The 18,848-nt window shown below is 42.8% G+C and overlaps 2 protein-coding genes across 2 annotated transcripts; both read right to left on the reverse strand.

Moving 5' to 3' along the window:
- Positions 1-1,581: 1,581 nt before the first annotated feature.
- On the reverse strand, positions 1,582-3,995 carry LOC115191376 (zinc finger protein 544-like). Its single transcript, XM_029749254.1, has 2 exons — positions 3,970-3,995; positions 1,582-3,779 (listed from the first exon to the last, which is right to left on the reverse strand). Exon 2 carries the CDS (start codon positions 3,408-3,410, stop codon positions 2,706-2,708), a length of 705 nt encoding a protein of 234 aa, XP_029605114.1. The 5' UTR covers positions 3,411-3,779; positions 3,970-3,995; the 3' UTR covers positions 1,582-2,705.
- A 3,213-nt stretch (positions 3,996-7,208) lies between these two features.
- LOC115191589 (zinc finger and BTB domain-containing protein 18-like) lies at positions 7,209-17,746 on the reverse strand. Its single transcript, XM_029749376.1, has 4 exons — positions 17,293-17,746; positions 15,292-15,407; positions 13,446-14,462; positions 7,209-7,247 (listed from the first exon to the last, which is right to left on the reverse strand). Exons 1-4 carry the CDS (start codon positions 17,549-17,551, stop codon positions 7,209-7,211), a joined length of 1,431 nt encoding a protein of 476 aa, XP_029605236.1. The 5' UTR covers positions 17,552-17,746.
- Positions 17,747-18,848: the final 1,102 nt, after the last annotated feature.

Below are 18,848 nucleotides of genomic sequence, written 5' to 3' on the forward strand. Positions count from 1 at the left end.
TCCTGAAGCACATCTCAGAGCTAGTCCTCAGGTTGAACACGCAAAAAAAGCCACCTGGTCCCCATACAAACTGTGACCATCGTGGGCATGAGGATCGACTCGTCTCTAATGAGGGCTCACCTCACTGAAGTGTGAGTCCAGAAAATAGAAGATCAGCTCAATCCTTTTGTCCAAGACCAGAAGGTGACTGTTCGTCAGTGTCAGAGACTGATGGATCTCCTCTCCGCAACCTCTCTTTTTACCCCACTGGGCCTTCTACACTTGAGAACCCTGCAGAGGTGGTGCAATGCTCAAGGTTTACGTCCCAACAGAGGTCTGCGCTCTCATGCTGCGTTCACATGCTCGTTGGAATTAGGAAACTCGGAAAATGACACGGCACGCGTATAACTACAACCAGTTGGCAAGTCAGAAATGTCAGAGTTTCCTAGTTCTGACTAGCACCTCAACGCGGCACCAATTCCGACGCCTGTCATATGGTAGTGTGACGTCCGAAGCTTCGAATGTCATCATCATGTGGTATTGCCACTTTGATACAAGCATCGATACGTTGTGTCGAATCAGTAGTGCTTTGAAAACTGCATCGGAGTGTCAGAGCTCAGTATCAATCATTCCATCACTACCCTCAGGGTTCCCCAGACCCTCCTCACACCCCTCTTCCTTCACCAGCAGCACCTCTGGACCCTCCTCCTCCTGGAAGAGACAGGTGATACAGATTACACAGACATACACTACCCTAAGGTACGTACGTACATACACACACACGCGCGCACACATAATAAACACACTTTCAACATGGAGCATTATTAACCCATCCTCACTACATTTGAGTCCTATACTGTAGTTACCGAATTACTTCATTGTTGTTAAACCCATCATGGTGGACATAAATATGTTGTGTGTAAAAATAAGTCAAAAGTCATCATCACACAAACCTGACTAAACTATTTTGACGTGTACGGTAGGTGTTTGTTGGTATGTGTAGGTATACAGTGCATTCGGAAAGTATTCAGACCCCTTGACTTTTTCCATATTTTGTTATGTTACAGCCTTATTCTGAAATGTATTAAATACTTTTTTCCCTCATCAGTCTACACACAATACACCGTAATGGCCAAGCAAAAACAGGTTTAGAAATGTTTGCAAATGTATTAAAAATAAAAAACTGAAATACCTTAATTACATAAGTATTCAGACCCTTTGCAATGAGACTTGAAATTGAGCTCAGGCGCATCCTGCCAAAAGTGCTTCAACAAACTACTGAGTAAAGTGTCTGAATACTTATGTAAATGTGTTATTTCCTGTTTTTAATTTTTTATACTTTTGCAAAAATTTCTAAAAACCTGTTTTTGCTTTGTCATCATGGGGTTTTGTGTGTAGATTGAGGGGGGAAAAAAACAATTTCATCCATTTTAGAATAAGGCTGTAACGTAACAAAATATGAAAAAAGTCAGAGGTCTGAATACTTTCCAAATGCACTGTATTTCGTGTGTACAGTATATAGGTATAAAGCGCTGTCATGTGTATGCAGAATAGGATGAGATCAGAAGTGATGTATACTAAAGAGTCTCAATGAAAGTCTTAGAATGAAAAGTCCCATTTTATGTTTATTAAACATAAACGAGAGTTAAATATACCATATATGTAAACCACACATACACACGCATCTGTGTGTGTCTGGCAGAAATCTCAACTTGGATATTGGCTCAACAAGATGTTGCTGCTCTTCCTGCCGTGGAAAGCCTGCCCGCTCCAAGACCTCTCCATCACGGTTGACATCTCCACTGTGTCCCCCTCCCAGAGTGCAAAGAACCTTGGGGTGACCCTGGACAACACCGTGTCATTTTCAGCAAAAATCAAAGCAGTGACTCACTCCAGCCGTAGAGTACGACCCTTCCTCAGACAGGAAGCTGCGCAGATCCTAATCCAGGCGCTTGTCATCTCCATTCTAGACCAAAATCTGCATGAACTTGACAAACTGCATTATTTTTCTAATTGAAAAGTGTCTTGGGAAAAAAATGAAGTAGTTGAATGGAAGTAATGAAACAGGCATTTGTGAACATCATATAGCCAACACAGTACAAACATGATATGTAACAGACTTTTTAGGCTTATATCACAGATGGGCCGTGTCCGAATACCCATAGTAGCGTACTAAATAGTATGCCAAAAAATACAATTCTATAATATATGAAATGTTGAAAATAGTACACCAAATGCATCATCTATTGTGTGATTACGTAGACTCCCGCCATTCGTTCTTTTTGGTACAGAGCATTAATTTATCTGATGATCAGCTGTTGTCAAACACGTGAGTGGGAAAAGGTGAGTGAATTCTACTAGATCCAATGCCGAAATTAGTATGCAGTTTAAGTATGTCGTACGCTAGTATGGGTATTCGGACAAGGCCACTGTCTCAATACAATATTCTACACAGGAATATTCAACACTGAAATCTGTTACTCTTGTTATTCCAAATGAAAATGTATCTTTGTCTTTAATGCAAGGTTTGATCTAAATGACAGAAGCTATCAAGGGGAATGGTTACTTTCTATGTTATAGAGTCAAATGTTTTTTCTGCTTATGTATCCTGAGGTAGCTCCTCTGAGAAACCTCTTCCCGCAGTGCGTACAGGCAAACGACCTTTCTCACGTGTGAAACTTCAAGTGCATCATCAGCTGGTTCTGGTGGGAGAACGTCTTCCCACACTAGGGGCAGCTGAATTGTTTCTTCCCTGTGTGGATCCTCTGGTGCCTCTTCAGGCTGGATGAGTGGGAGAAGCGCATGTGACACTGGGTACAGCTGTAAGGTTTCTCCCCTGTGTGGACCCTCTGGTGGATCTTCAGGTTCCAAGCCAGGGAGAAGCGCATGTGACACTGGGTACAGCTGAAGGGTTTCACCCCTATGTGGACCCTCTGGTGGATCTCCACCTTCTGAGGGCAGTTGAAGCCTTTGTTACAGAACATGCAGAAGAACCGTTTCTCCTTATTACCGCTTGATGTTGCTCCCCCTCCCTGGGCTCTAGCCCTGTCGTTTGAGTTTAATACCTGATCGAATAGGGCACGGTTGTGTGAATCGGAAGGTGCCATCGACGTGGACGCTGGGTCGCGATCCTTGAGCGTGTGTAAAGGGGAGTGGGTTGCGATATTTGGATTTGGCTCTAAGCTTTCCCTGTAGTCTAAGAAGTCACTCTTGTTTTCCTGAGAGTGTCCTTCTCCTAAGTGAGTCTCGTCTGCATTCCATGTCAGAAGAGCATCACCCTCCACTTTCACAGTCACCTCATCTATGACCAGACCCTCCCCTTTCTTATCTAGGCACCCTTCAGAATATACACTACTACTGTACCGGTTCCAGTCCCCTCTCATTGGATTAGTCTGTGTATCTAAGCCCACAGGCATGTCACCAGGTATCATCTCTGTGTCTGTAGCGTATGAACAGGACGGATCATTGCCAGTCTCTAACGCATCACCTGAGTCCTGATGGAATAGAACCGTCCTCGGGCTCCCGTACACTAAATACTCTGAGCGGGGAGCAGGAGGACAGCTCAGTCGCTCCAGCACCGTTAAAGACTCAGTGTCTGTCTCTGACTTGAGGACGGTGTTCAGCGTTCCACTGACCTCCGTGATGCTGCATTGGGCCCTGGGCAGTGCTGGGGTGAGGGTGGGGTCCTCCGTGGCTACAGCAGGCACTCCAGTCTGGATGTCTTTGCTGTGCGGTGGGTCCTCCTTTCCTTCATACCTTTCCAGCTTGAACCCAGGACCTGCAGCCTCTGCATCTGCAGACTGACACAAGAAGAGAGGAGATTATTACCGGTACATGAGTAGAATTGGATAACAATGTCATAGGGAAGTCTCACAAGCTCACCTGCGGCAGATAAATCAGAATGTACATGTAAGCAAATGAATAGCTGAGGGTAGCCTTTGAAATAAATGGCCACATTTGATTTATTGTAATTTTTTATGTTACACTAACCGCTTTCACGATAACATGCTGGGTTGAGGTTCCACTCCCCTCATCTATAGCTATTGGTTGGTCATCTCTCCACACGTTGTGTCCTACTGGCTTCACAAAGCTCCTGTGGCCTCCAGTGAGATGTCCTTCACCTAAGACAGTGATTGGGGGAAAAGAGGTAGTTAAATTGGGTACTGTCCATGCTTAATGCTATATTCTACACTATTGACAATATCTACAATTGGCAAGGAGGATCTAAGGTAACACTTATCATAACATCTTGATATACTATTTATTGATGGATTGATTATGTTCCATGCATCAGATTATTTAAATTTAGTATGACAATAGGAAATTCAGTGAATCAAGAATCTGATTAGAATATAGTATTGTGTTTTTGTGCAAGAAGAATTTGATCTTAATTGACCTGCCCGGTAAAATAAAATAATTATGCAAGATGGGGAAGTATTGCATACTATCCAAAAACTGACCAAGAACCAATTCTGGGTAACACATCTGAACACAAGCACAGAGGGGAACGGGGCGACAGGCCCCACAGCCTCGGCCTTCTGCAAAATCAAAATGTACCTCTTGCCATGCCTCTGTATCGGTCGAGGATTTTGACACTACTGGGACGACTAGCTAGGGCGCGCTCTCGAGTTGTCCTCTCTGCGCGCTCCCGTGCCACCTTCAGTTCAAGTAGCTGTAGTTTCCTCTGCAATGCCCTGTTTTCTTTCTGGCTTTGAGTTATTTCCAAACGAAACACTGCATAGTCGTCGTCGACGAGTTTACAGATCTCTGCCACGGCTGCATTCGCTAGCACCTCCATAATGGAGGCTATTTGAGTGTGAAAAACCATACATTTAGCCATTGTTAGCAGCTAACTAGCATTACTATCTACCAACCAAGTTCTGTCTCTAACGCGAATTAAATACTACCTGGGTGTAAGTATGTGAGGCTATGCAGTTAAATTAGTCATATTCTGAGTTCCAGGGTGTTAATAAACGTCTAAATAACAACAATAGAAACACTAAGGTACGAAATTGTTCTTAGTCAATGTTCACTTCCGTTTACACTGAAGAGAACGGATCTAATTGGTTGGCGTCATGGCTCAAAATGGCGTCTTTAAATCAAAGGTATGCGCGCTGTTTGAATTACGTTACTGCTTATTACATGACACATCAAATCTCATATTCATGATCAGTATCTTTCAAGCTGAGAGCAGACCTGTTTAGAAAGAACAGTGTGTTAACAAGAATAGAGTAGAAAATAATATAATTACTTTATTCCATCTACATCACCTCAGTAAGGTAAATATTAACACCCAACATCAGCGGTATTTATAAAGCCACTGAACAAGCTGATTGGCACGTGTGTTTTTCTGTTGCTCATTAGAAAAACACAATTTCAGTCTTAGAGGTGTGTTTCCTCACCGATTCCGCATTTGGTTAATAATTAGCCCCCATGAAACACTGTAGACGCAGGATCCTATTTCACGTCCTCAAAATCCCCAATATGAATCTAACTAACATAAAAAAAATCTTTAATTCATTTTGACGTTCATGCCGAGGGTGTTTTAGTTGCACAATTTTACATCTAACTAAGGAGCTGATGGGCAGGACTGTCTATGCTATTGGATAGAGCGCAGCCACTGCAGATGTTCACCCCATGTTAGTGAGCAAATGGACATTGTCAAATCAAAACCCAACCTTCATTCAGAAAGTATTCACACCCCTTGACTTTTTACACATTATGATGTGTTACAAAGTGGGATTAAAATGGATTTAATTATCATTATTTGTCAACGATCTACACAAAATACTCGGTCAAAGTGGAATAAAAATGCTAGTGTTTTATTATAAATGGAAAATAAACAATAATATATCTTGATTAGATAAGTATTCAACCCCCTGAGTCAATACATTGTAGAATCACCTTTGGCAGCGTTTACAGCTGTGAGTTTTTGGGTAAGTCTCTAAGAACTTTGCACACCTGGATTGTACAATATTTGCTCATTATTGTTTTTTAAATTCTTCAAGCTCTGTCAAGTTGGTTGTTGATCATTGCTATATAGCCATTGTCAAGTATTTTCAAGCTGATTTAAATCAAAACTGTAACTTGGCCACTCAGGAATATTTCATGTCGTCTTGGTAAGCAACTCCAGTGTGTTTAGGCATTTGTCCTGCAGAAAGGTGAATTAGAACAGTTGAAAATTCCTTATATGAGAACAGTTGCCAATTCCTTATATAATTGTGTTTTATGCTTATTGCACATTTATAAAACAGACTAGACAGGTACTATAACGGTCTCCCGCTAAAATATTGTTAGCGGTACCCCAATGCCGCGCGCCACAAACTCAACATTCATTTCCCAGAATCAATGTTCATTGATACTCTCGTTTTAGTAGTGTCTGCTCTGTGCGCAATTAGTGTAGTTGAGACATAAAAAGGGTGTCGTATTGAAAAGTTAACTTCTCCTCTATTACAGTAAAATAATGTCTCAATGTGTTTTGGTGTTCATATGACCGATTCTGGTCGACCAAACAAATGCAAATAGGGAGTTGAAATCGCTTGTCAGAGAGAAAGATGTGATCTCTCAACTTTGTTAAGTGAAAGGCAGGGAAGAAGTTTGGTGTGCGTGTAAACCAAAGAGGAACAGGCGAAGCGAGAGATTTCACTCTTGCTAAAATCTGTCCAAAATAAGGCCAATGTGTTTCTATGGGCTTATTTTGGGGTTTATCGACTGCCTAGCGGCCTTTGGGACGACTCCCATTATTAGGACGGAGACGTGCATCTCGTCATTATATACAAATCTCTGGTGTAGGCTAAATGGGACGGTGCACACAGCACAGAGGAGCGAAGGCGACGAGACCAAACATACAACATGAGAACAAGCGTACATAAATGCTCATAAAAACTTCGAATTAAGTCGATATATTGCTCAGCTCTAAACAGGAGCCTTAACAGCTTCTACCCGCAAACCATAAGACTGCTAAACAAGTCTGTTAAATAGCTAATCGAATGGCTAACGTTACCCGCTGCTGCTACTGTTTATTAATTAGGCTCTTGCCTAATCAATTTAACCCTACCTATATGTACATAGGCACATTGACACGGTACGCCCTGTATATAGCTATGTTATTTTTAATCGTTATTGTTATTCACTGTGTAGTATACCTCGTGTCACTATTTCAATGTTTCATTACATTTTTTAAAATCTTTACCACTACATTGTTGAACAAGGACCCGTAAGTAAGCATTTCACCCCTCTTCCTTCACCAGCAGCACCACCTCTTCCTCCTGGAAGAGTGATACAGATTGCACAGAGATACACTCTCTCAGGCATGTACAGTCGTTGCCGAAAGGTTTGAGAATGACACAAATATTACTTTTCACAAAGTCTGCTGCCTCAGTTTGAATGATGGCAATTTGCATATACTCCAAAGTCCCTCTTTGCCATGCAAATGAACTGAATCCCCCAAAAACATTTCTACTGCATTTCAGCCCTGCCACAAAAGGACCAGCTGACATCATGTCAGTGATTCTCTCGTTAACACAGGTGTGAGTGTTGACGAGGACAAGGCTGGAGATCACTCTGTCATGCTGATTGAGTTTGAATAACAGACTGGAAGCTTCAAAAGGAGGGTGGTGCTTGGAATCATTGTTCTTCCTCTGTCAACCATGGTTACCTGCAAGGAAACATGTGCCATCATCATTGCTTTGCACAAAAAGGGCTTCACAGGCAAGGATATTCCTGCCAGTAAGATTGCACCTAAATCAACCATTTATCGGATCATCAAGAACTTCAAGGAGAGCAGTTCAATTGTTGTGAAGAAGGCTTCAGGGCGCCAAAGAATGTCCAGCAAGCGCCAGGACCATCTCCTAAAGTTGATTCAGCTGCGGGATCGGGGCACCACCAGTACAGCGCTTGCTCAGGAATAGCAGCAGGCAGGTGTGAGTGCATCTGCACGCACAGTGAGGCAAAGACTTTTGGAGGATGGCCTGGTGTCAAGAATGGCAGCAAAGAAGCCACTTCTCTCCAGGAAAAACATCAGGGACAGACTGATATTCTGCAAAAGGTAAAGGGATTGGACTACTGAGGACTGGGGTAAAGTCATTTTCTCTGATGAATCCCCTTTCTGATTGTTTGGGGCATCCGGAAAAAAGCTTGTCCGGAGAAGACAAGGTGAGCGCTACCATCAGTCCTGTGTCATGCCAACAGTAAAGCATCCTGAGACCATTCATGTGTGGGGTTGCTTCTCAGCCAAGGGAGTGGGCTCACTCACAATTTTGCCTAAGAACACAGCCATGAATAAAGAATGGTATCTTCCGAGAGTAACTTCTCCCAACCATCCAGGGACAGTTTGGTGACGAACAATGCCTTTTCCAGCATGATGGAGCACCTTGCCATAAGGCAAAAGTGATAACTAAGTGGCTCGTGAACAAAACATCGATATTTTGGGTCCATGGCCAGGAAACTCCCCAGACCTTAATCCCATTGAGAACTTGTGGTCAATCCTCAAGAGGTAGGTGGACAAACAAAAACCCACAAATTCTGACAAACTCCAAGCATTGATCATGCAAGAATGGGCTGCCATCAGTCAGGATGTGGCCCAGAAGTTAATTGACAGCATGCCAGGGCGGATTGCAGAGGTCTTGAAAAAGAAGGGTCAACACTGCAAATATTGACTCTTTGCATCAACTTCATGTAATTGTCAATAAAAGCCTTTGACAGTTATGAAATGCTTGTAATTATACTTCAGTATTCCATAGTAACATCTGACAGAAATATCTAAAGACACTGAAGCATCAAACTTTGTGGAAATTAATATTTGTGTCATTCTCAAAACTTTTGGCCACGAGTGTACACATGCATAACACAGATAACAAACACATTTTAAACATGGAGTGTATACCATTTGTGTGGGTATGTGTAAGTATATTCAGTAGGCCAGGGATGGGCAATTGGCAACTCTGATCTTGTAGATTATTTAGGGTAAGGAAAGTTTTTATGAAATCACAAAAAAACTGGTTTGGAGGGCCTTTACACACAAAATATTAATGAATCAAAAATGCAGTGGTTGGATTCATCCTGAAAGTTGCCATATTCAAGTTAAATCAATGAGATATTGGAAGGTGAGAAAATTGTACAATAGGGGTTTGTTACGGATACAGGTATCCTGAGTGTGTATTTCTTTTCTCTCCTTCTCCCCTCACAGGTGACAATCATCATTCCCCAATCAGTCATCAATCAGAAAACACCTGCTCCTTTTCCATTACCCTATCACATCCCTTTCCCTTGGTTTAAAACCCCCAGGTCAGTTGTTATCTCTGGAGCTCGATCTCTCTGTGTTTCAATCTCGCTGTCATTCAATCTCTCTCTCTCTCTCTCTCTCTCTGTCTGGTCTGTCTGTCTGTCTGTCTGTCTGTCTGTCTGTCTGTCTGTCTGTCTGTCTGTCTGTCTGTCTGTCTGTCTGTCTGTCTGTCTGTCTGTCTGTCTGTCTGTCTGTCTGTCTGTCTGTCTGTCTGTCTGTCTGTGTTTTGTCTGTGTTTTGCACTTACATGTCACATTTGTCCGGTACCTGTGAGTATTGTTTTGTTAAAGTGTTGACTGTTTGTTTTATGGTGGGAAAAGGGGGTAACAAGACAAGTCGCCCATGGGCCTACATTACACGTAGGCAAACTGTGTCTAAATACACTAGTTAGAACTGGGCGGACCACCCACTGTATTTTTGGTTAGTTAGCTGGCGGTTGTTGAAGCAGGTAGACTAACTTAGGGGTGTTTTTGGATTTGTTTCTTTCCTTGGGTCCAGCTCAGCCACTTTTCCCACACCCCATTACTGTGTGTTTAAACAGTAAACCATTAGTGTTTGACGGTAAATTTAAGTTGTCTGTGGTTATTAGTTCTCACTGTTTCTTTTCACTATTATGATTTGCATGAGTTATGTTACGGGTCTCGTTTCCATCCTCCCTAGACTGCAGGGCCAAAGGGATTCGTAACAGGGTTCAACAATATTCCTATAAATACGTTATCCCTCACTAATCATGGAATTGTAGCCTAATGACTGGTCCAGTAATCATGAACCGTGCACCAGGCTCCAGGTTTAAACTGCTACGTGTGGTCTGAGTTCCATAAAGATTCAAATAGGCTACATGTCCCAAATTATTGCACAATGTTAGCCTAATATGATCCACTATTGCTAGTGACTCTCTGGAACAACTTACAAGGATGTGACAGAGGAAAGAAATGTAAATAGAATGGCAATGGAACAATGTGAAATGTAGACTACAAATTGAAAGAAACTAACACTAAAGTGACAGTTATAAATTAATGTGGGTATTACTGACAGAGGCTCCCGATAATATTTAACATGCTATAAACTGTTAAAATTAGAAAAGCCCGGGCATATAATTAAAACATTCTATAGAGCTTAAATCAACTTGGTAGGTTCGGCGCTACAGAAGCTTATAGCTTGGGTCTCATTTTCATCCCCCCAAACTATGAGGACATAGGCCTTCAATTAACATTTTGAATAAGGACACAGGTATTTTGAGGTAGGCTGTGTTTTCATGAACCCTAGGCACTCGTGAAAAATAATTGATTGGAGAGCCTTACCACATGAAAAGTGCTTTAATTACCTTAATCAGCCAACATTTTTTTTTACATTATCAACAGTTACTAATGATCCTCAGCAATATGCACACGGCCGTGACGGTGTTTACTGAGGAAGCAAATGAAGGTAAACGAAACGATGTAATGACTATGTAGGCTATACCAATTGAAGGGAACTAACAGTAAATTGGCAGTTGAATATATGTGGTTATTAGGCCTACTGACGGTCGATACTGATAGTGGCTAATATTTAACATGATAGAAATAGGAAACAGAAGGTCAAGGAGGCAGACATTAGAGAGTGCCCATCTCTGAAAGTTAAAAAGCTGGACAATTTAAATTCTGCATAATGGAACATTTCATAAACTTTTCTGCGGTAAAGTTGATATGTAGAAATGTTTCAGTACCGCCATATGACTGGTTTCACATTTGTCTCCAGCGATTATTAGGTCAAATAGATCTAGATGCTATTATCATACTTAAGGGAATTACACCCATTTACACAAGCTTAACTCGGGTCAGAATTCCCCCTATTATGCATTAGCTAGATTGATAAATATAATATGCTGCTAGTTAGCTGTGTAATTGATTAATCTGACAGTTAATGTAGTTAGGTAACAGTTCATGTAATGTCTTAAACATTTTCAGTATACCCAATGATGTCTATAGCCCTATACAATCACTGCACATGGCAGATGTGCACATCCTGCGCACCGTTCGGTATAAGCTATATCTCAAAGCCATAGCCTACCAGACACTTTGGTTAAAAAACAGTGCTTCAGCGGTCCATATGGAGAGTTGAGAAATAAATGTAATAACTACAGAAAGCTGAGACCATCCTCTCTCCAACAGTCACAACAGTAGGCCTATTTGCTTTCAAAACAGTCATTTTCCTGCAATTTGAAATGTTGCAATCACAATGCATTTTACTCTCCTCTCCCACTCACTCACTCGGAGCCCAGAGAGAGTGTGGTTTGGAGGATGGATGAGACGTTTCGGATAATAAACTTAGCAAAAAAAGAAACATCCTCTCATTGTCAACTGCGTTTATTTTCAGCAAACTTAACATGTGTAAATATTTGTATGAACATTACAAGATTCAACAACTGAGACATAAACTGAACAAGTTCCACAGACATGTGACTAACAGAAATTGAATAATGTGTCCCTGAACAAAGGGGGGAGGGTCAAAATCAAAAGTAACAGTCAGTATCTGGTGTGGCCACCAGCTGCATTAATTACTGCAGTGCTCCTCCTCTTCATGGACTGCACCAGATTTGCCCGTTCTTGCTGTGAGATGTTACCCCACTCTTCCACCAAGGCACCTGCAAGTTTCCGGACATTTCAGGGGGGAATGGCCCTAGCCCTCACCCTCCGATCCAACAAGTCCCAGATGTGCTCAATGGGATTGAGATCCGGGCTCTTCGCTGGCCATGACAGAACACTGACATTCCTGTCTTGCAGGAAATCACGCACAGAACGAGCAGTATGGCTGGTGGCATTGTCATGCTGGAGGGTCATGTCAGGATGAGCCTGCAGGAAGGGTACCACATGAGGGAGGAGGATGTCTTCCCTGTAACGCACAGCGTTGAGATTTCCTGCAATGACAACAAGCTCAGTCCGATGATGCTGTGACACACTGCCCCAGACCATGATGGACCCTCCACCTCCAAGTCGATCACCCTCCAGAGTACAGGCCTCGGTGTAACGCTCATTCCTTCGACGATAAACGCGAATCCGACCATCACTCCTGGTGAAACAAAACCGTGATTCGTCAGTGAAGAGCACTTTTTGCTAGTCCTGTCTGGTCCAACGACTGTGGGTTTGTGCCCATAGGCTAAGTTGTTGCTGGTGATGTCTGGTGAGGACCTGCCTTACAACAGGCCTACAAGCCATCAGTCCAGCCTCTCTCGGCCTATTGCAGACAGTCTGAGCACTAATGGAGGGATTGTGCGTTCCTGGTGTAACTCGGGCAGTTGTTGTTGCCATCCTGTACCTGTCCTGCAGGTGTGATGTTCGGATGTACGGATCCTGTGCAGGTGTTGTTACATGTGGTCTGCCACTTCGAGGATGATCAACTGTCCGTCCAGTCTCCGTGTAGCGCTGTCTTAGGTGTCTCGCAGTACGGACATTGCAATTTATTGCCCTGGCCACATCTGCAGTCCTCATGCCTCCTTGCAGCATGCCTAAAGCACGTTCACGCAGATGAGCAGGGACCCTGGGCATCTTTCTTTTGGTGTTTTTCATAGTCAGTAGAAAGGCCTCTTTAGTGTCTTAAGTTTTCATAACTGTGACCTTAATTGCCTACCGTCTGTAAGCTGTTAGTGTCTTAATGACCGTTCCATAGGTGCATGTTCATTAATTGTTTATGGTTCATTGAACAAGCATGGGAAATAGTGTTTAAACCCTTTACAATGAAGATCTGTGAAGTTATTTGGATTTTTACGAATTATCTTTGAAAGACAGGGTCCTGAAAAATGGACGTTTCTTTTTTTGCTGAGTTTAGCAGTGAGTTTATTTAAATACAAAAATGTGGAACTTGAAATTGAATGCCATGGTCAATACACCTGCATTTTCAGAATGCAACACTTTATCATTTTAACTAGAGCGCTGAGTATCAGGCTATTAGTGAATTGATGCTGTTAGCAAGTTTGGCAGGCTTCTAACGCCCATCAGCGCCATTCATTTAGAGCGCAGTTTTGGAGTAGCCTAGTTACCGTGAGTCACGTAGAATTAAACTGAGGTCATGACTCGTTACTGCTAGTCTGAGGGTAATACTGGGCCCTCTCTCCCGTGTGGACCTTCAGGTGCATCTTCAGCTGGTGCTGGTGGGAGAACCTCTTCTCACACTGGGGACAGCTGTAGGGTTTCTCCCCTGTGTGGACCCTCTGGTGCCTCTTCAGGTTGCAAGTCTGGGCAAAGCGCATGTGACACTGGCTACAGCTGTAGGGTTTCTCCCCTGTGTGGACCCTCTGGTGGATCTTCAGGTTCCAAGCCTGGGAGAAGCGCATTTGACACTGGCTACAGCTGAAGGGTTTCACCCCTATGTGGACCCTCTGGTGGATCTCCACCTTCTGGGGGCAGTTGAAGCCTTTGTTACAGAACATGCAGAAGAACCGTTTCTCTTTACTACCGCCAGATGTGGCTCCCACTTCCCGAGCCTGGACTCTAGTCTTGTCGTTTGAGTTCAATACCTGATCAAAAAGGATACGGCCGTGAGAATCGGAAGGTGCCATCGACGTGGACACTGGGTCGCGATCCCTGAGCGTGTGTAAAGGGGAGTGGGCTGCGATATTTGGATTTGGCTCTAAGCTTTCCCTGTAGTCTAAGAAGTCACTAGTGTTGCCCTGCGACTGTCCTCCTAAGTGAGTCTCGTCTTCATTCCATGTCAGAGGAGCGTCGCCCTCCTTTGTCACAGTCACCTCATCTACGACCAGACCCTCCCCTTTCTTATCTAGGAACCCTTCAGAGTATACACTACTGTTGTACTGGTTCCAGTCCCCTCTTATTGGATTAGCCTGTGCATCTAATACCACAGGCATGTCACCAGGTATCATCTCTGTGTCTGTAGCGTATGAACAGGACGGATCATTGCCAGTCTGTAACGCATCACCTGAGTCCCGATGGGACAGAACTGTCCTCTGGCTCGGGTTACCGTAAATTAAATACTCAGAGCGGGGAGTAGGAGGACAGCCTAGTCTCCCCAGCCTCATTAAAGTCTCTGTCTCAGACTTGAGGATGGCGTTCGGCGTTCTACTGATGTCCCTGGGCTGCGCTGGGGTGGTGGTGGGGTCCCTCGTGACTACATCTCCAGTCTGGATGTCGCTGCTGTGTCGTGAATCCTCCTCTCCTTCAGACCTCTCCTGCTTGACTCCAGGACCTGCAGCCTCTATATCTGCAGACTGACACAAGAGGAAAGAGGTTATTATCGGTACATGAGCTGAATTAGATAAAAATGTCATAGGTAAGTCTCACAAGCTCTCCTATGGGCAGGGACATGCAGAGACCCCCCAAAATTCCTCAGTAGCGAAAATAAATAACGAGCATAGGCCTATTTATTTCTGCAACAACTCACTCACTCATCATCACAAATTGTAAGCAAGCTAGTTACAGTGACTCCTGAAGACATGATTGGCATTGGGAAAAGAAGTTGGGCTATAGGCTGATCATTGGTGTTGATGATTGATGTAAATCTTTCTTTTACTGATTGTGGTTTACCTCTGTATTTTTGCCTCTCTCTGCTGCTTGTATCAGCCAACCAGACCAAATATTGACGATGATGTAGGCTAAATCATGTGTTATCAAGTGTTAATAAAATGTTATGCTGCTGTGGCAGCACTGTTGCTATTTAGTAGCAATCTCCGTACAGGGCAGACTGGGAAATAGGCATAACCGGGCGTGCGCAAGCTCCGTACAGGGCAGATCAACAGGAGCAACCAACAGGGTGGGGGGTGGCAAGCTTGACAACAACTTGCGATCAGTGCGTACTGAACAACAATGACAAAAAAGTATACAAACAAAAAAAGTTTTGGAGGAAATTATACCACCACCCAAAAGGAGACTTTGGAGACTGGAAGGGCTCTGCACAGGTGGAGCCCTATCTGTGTACGTGCCTGCTTATGGCAGATATATGAGGATGTACATGTAAGCAAGTGAATAGCTGAGGGGAGCCATTCTGAAATAAACGGCCACATTTGATTTACATTTTCAATTCAACACTATTACACAAACCTCTATCACAATAATGTGCTGGGTTGAGGTTCCACTCCCCTCATCAACAGTGATTGGTAGGTCATCTCTCACTGGCTTCACAAAACTCCTGTGGCCTCCAGTGAGATGTCCTTCACCTGAGAGTGTGATTGGGGCAAAGGAAGTGGTTTGGTTAGCTACTTTCAATCCTCAACACTATATAGCTGATGTACAGGGGCGGAAATCCCGGGGGGGACACGACCCCCCCCATCCTGGGAAAAATATGATTTGTCCCCCCCAATATATCACTGAAACATAACTATGTAATTTAAATAATATTAATAATACGCAATGAAAGCAATTGTGCTGATTATAGACACTTAATAGCGTGTTTTTAAGTTTCAAAAGATTGTGACCCCCCCACCCTTTGCCTCACAATGGTTTGATCCACTGCCAGTTCCTTAGTTGGCAAGGTAACAGAGGGGTCGTGTCTACTGTCTGAAAGGCACTCAATGAACGGAACTGACGTGAGGTTAATCCAGTCAATCGCGCACACACACTAGCTGAATATGCAGAGCTAGCGCGCAAATATTAACAATTAAGCTAGCTATTCCATTTATGTGGCCTCGTCAAAGATGGAATCTTTGCTATCGTCAATTTATTCCAAGATCAGCATGCAGATGATGTAAGTTAGTGCTTCAAAGTCCCTGTGATAAGGTTAGAGATAAACTGGAGTCCAAACTGTACAGAACTACACTCTATTCTACCATTGTCTTAAATATATTTAGGGTCTCGTTGCTAAATTGCTAAATTGTCGCAAGGGAACTTTTATTTATTTATTTTATTTCACCCTTTATTTAACCCGGGTAGCAAAGATTATAGCAAACACCACTGAAACGGAATTGGTGCTCACTAGCTTTGCAAATTCAGCTATTGTTGGAAGCCAGCCAATATGAAACAAACTATTAAAATTACAAAAGGTTGCAGCATATGTTGTGTAAATGGTGAACTCATACAGCTGTCAACTCTTGTCATTTTAATCCGTTTCACATTTGCTAGCTACCTTTTAGATCGAAGCCCAAATAGAATGATAAAAGATAAGATGATAGAAGCCCATCTCCTACTGTAAATAACCTACACACTGTGTGTGTGTGTAGCCAGCCAGCCAGGTAGAAAAATGGCAGAAAAATAAAAGACGGACATCAGAGTATTTTTCAGTACACCAAAACGCAAAGTAAGAACCCTAATAGCCTAATATCTCAAAGACTAGTTGATAAAATGTTCATAAGAAAGAAATGAAATTCTAATGGAAATGTTTCACAATGATGTCATTAGGCAGAGCAGGCAACAGATGGCACACAGACAGCAGAGTTGGGGACAGATATGCAGGGACAGACTGGCAGAGACAGGGAGTCTCAGGTAAGTTTGTTGAGTCTTTGTTTGGCAACATTATGAAAGGTTCTCAATTTTTTTTTACTTGTAAAATAGGAACATAATTGGAAAATGCCATGGATACCCCCACTCTCAACTTAAACTGGTGACTGAACTAAGATTTGTTAAAGGCAATGATATTGCTGTTGTGATTAGTTGTGTAGTTTTGGGTACCGGTAGTTAGGCGTACGGCAAACACCTTATTTCTTTGGTTCCTCAATATACATTTACCATATTACAATGTAGGCTATGTGTTACAGCACTACTATTGGTGTCCCCCTCAGGAATTGCTCTTGAGAAAATTTCATGTAATTGTCCACTCCAAAGTTGATATCAGATTTTCGCCCCTGCTGATGTAATGTAACACTTCTCATAAGTTCTTGATATAGGCCTACTCTTTATTGATAAATGTTATTGTGTTCCATGCACCATATTGTTTTCATTGAGTAAATAATAGGAAAAACAGTCAATGAAGAACCTGGTTAGATAAGTAATCAGGGGACTGGGGGAATTATTGCATACTTTCCAAAAACCAATTCTGGGTAACACGTCTGAACACATGTGCATAAGGGAACCGGGTGCCCCTCAGCATCGGCCTGTTGCAAAATGTACCTCTTGCCATTCCTCTGTATCGGTTGACAAGCTTGACACTACTGGGACGACTGGCGAGGACACGCTCCCGTGCTACCTTCAGTTCCTGTAGCTGTAATTTCCTCCGCAATGCCCTATTTTCTTTCTGGCTTTGAGTTATTTCCAAACGAAACACTGCATAGTCGTCGTCTACGAGTTTACAGATCTCTGCCACGGCTGCATTCGCTAGCACCTCCATGATGGAGGCTATTTGAGTGTGGAAAACCATACAGTTAGCCATAGCTAACCTTAGCAGCTAGCTAGCGTCACCTATATACTATCTATCAACCAAGTCCTGTCTCCAACGCAAATTAAAGACTACATGGGGTAAGTATGTGATGCTGAGCAGTTAAATGTATCATATTTTGAATTCCATGGTGTTAATAAACGTCTAAAGAACAACGCTAACTTGGAAATAGTTATTGGTCATGGTTTACTTCCGTTTACACTGAAGAGAAAGGACGTTATTGGTAGGCGTCATAGCTCAAAGGGTGTGGCTAAATGAAAAGGATGTGCGTGCTGTTTGAATTACGGTACTATTTTTTTTACATGACACATCAAATCTCCTATTCATCATCAGTATATTTCAAGCTCAGAACAGACTTGAAAAAATGGCTAGCTGGAACTCGTCTGAGCGGTCCGCTATGAATGCCCTCACCTGATAGTACTAAAGTTGTATTGATTTAATTTTATGAATGAAGAAAATTAAGAAAAAAATATAGGCAGGTGCATCACAACTCCCATTGAAGATCTATTACTGTATGTAGGCTATATGTATTTCTACCTTACCTTGCTTCCCCATCTTTAGTCCACTCAGCAGATCAATGCTCTCTGGTCCATCCTCTACTGTCTCCTCTTTGACCAGCAACAGATCAGGTTTCCCATCCTCCATGTCTACTGACTGTAAGAGGTACAGAGTGAGAGGATGTTGGATCAAGAAATATGATATGAGCACCCTGCTATGGAGCATCTTCTGATTGGGCAATGAGGGATTGCTATGAGTACTATGCAGACATGTTAGTTGATTTGATACTTTGCAAACATGTTAGTTGATTTGATACTTTGCAAACATGTTAGTTGATTTGATTACTTGTCACTCTTTAATGGTTTGATAATTCAAAGGCATGCACAGACTTAAGACACATTTAATCAAGACCTGGGCTTATCCACAAAGAATCTCAGAGAAGAAGTGCTGATCGATGATCAGGTTTCCATCTGTCTGCATAGTCTTATTTATTTATTATTATCTAATAGGCACTCCTGCTCAGAGTTGTTTCTCTAATGCCTCTTATTTATGAAGCATGTGACAAATTACATTTGATTTGATTTTGAGTTCACAGTGGGCTCACCTCAGTGAGACTGTGTGTAGTCCTGTGCTGCTCAGCTGGTTCCTCTGTGGGTTCAGGAGGAGGTGTAGTCTGGTGGTCCTCCATGACCATGGTCCCCTCAGGATTCCCCAGACCCTCTTCACACCCCTCCTCCTTCACCAGCAGCACCTCTGGACCCTCCTCCTCCTGGAAGAGAGAGGTGATACAGAT

This window comes from Salmo trutta, chromosome 4 (assembly GCF_901001165.1).
Source record: "Salmo trutta chromosome 4, fSalTru1.1, whole genome shotgun sequence".
Classification (NCBI taxonomy): domain Eukaryota; kingdom Metazoa; phylum Chordata; class Actinopteri; order Salmoniformes; family Salmonidae; genus Salmo; species Salmo trutta.

Bases quoted from the DNA above. Each gene is read 5' to 3' on its own strand.
- LOC115191376 (XM_029749254.1), bottom strand. From the start codon at position 3,410: ATGATACCTGGTGACATGCCTGTGGGCTTAGATACACAGACTAATCCA.
- LOC115191589 (XM_029749376.1), bottom strand. From the start codon at position 17,551: ATGGCTAACTGTATGGTTTTCCACACTCAAATAGCCTCCATCATGGAG. The intron at 15,408-17,292 runs GTACATTTTGCA...TCACACTCTCAG, and splicing joins ATACAGAGGAATGGCAAGAG to GTGAAGGACATCTCACTGGA. The intron at 14,463-15,291 runs GTTTGTGTAATA...CTCTTGTGTCAG, and splicing joins AGCACATTATTGTGATAGAG to TCTGCAGATATAGAGGCTGC.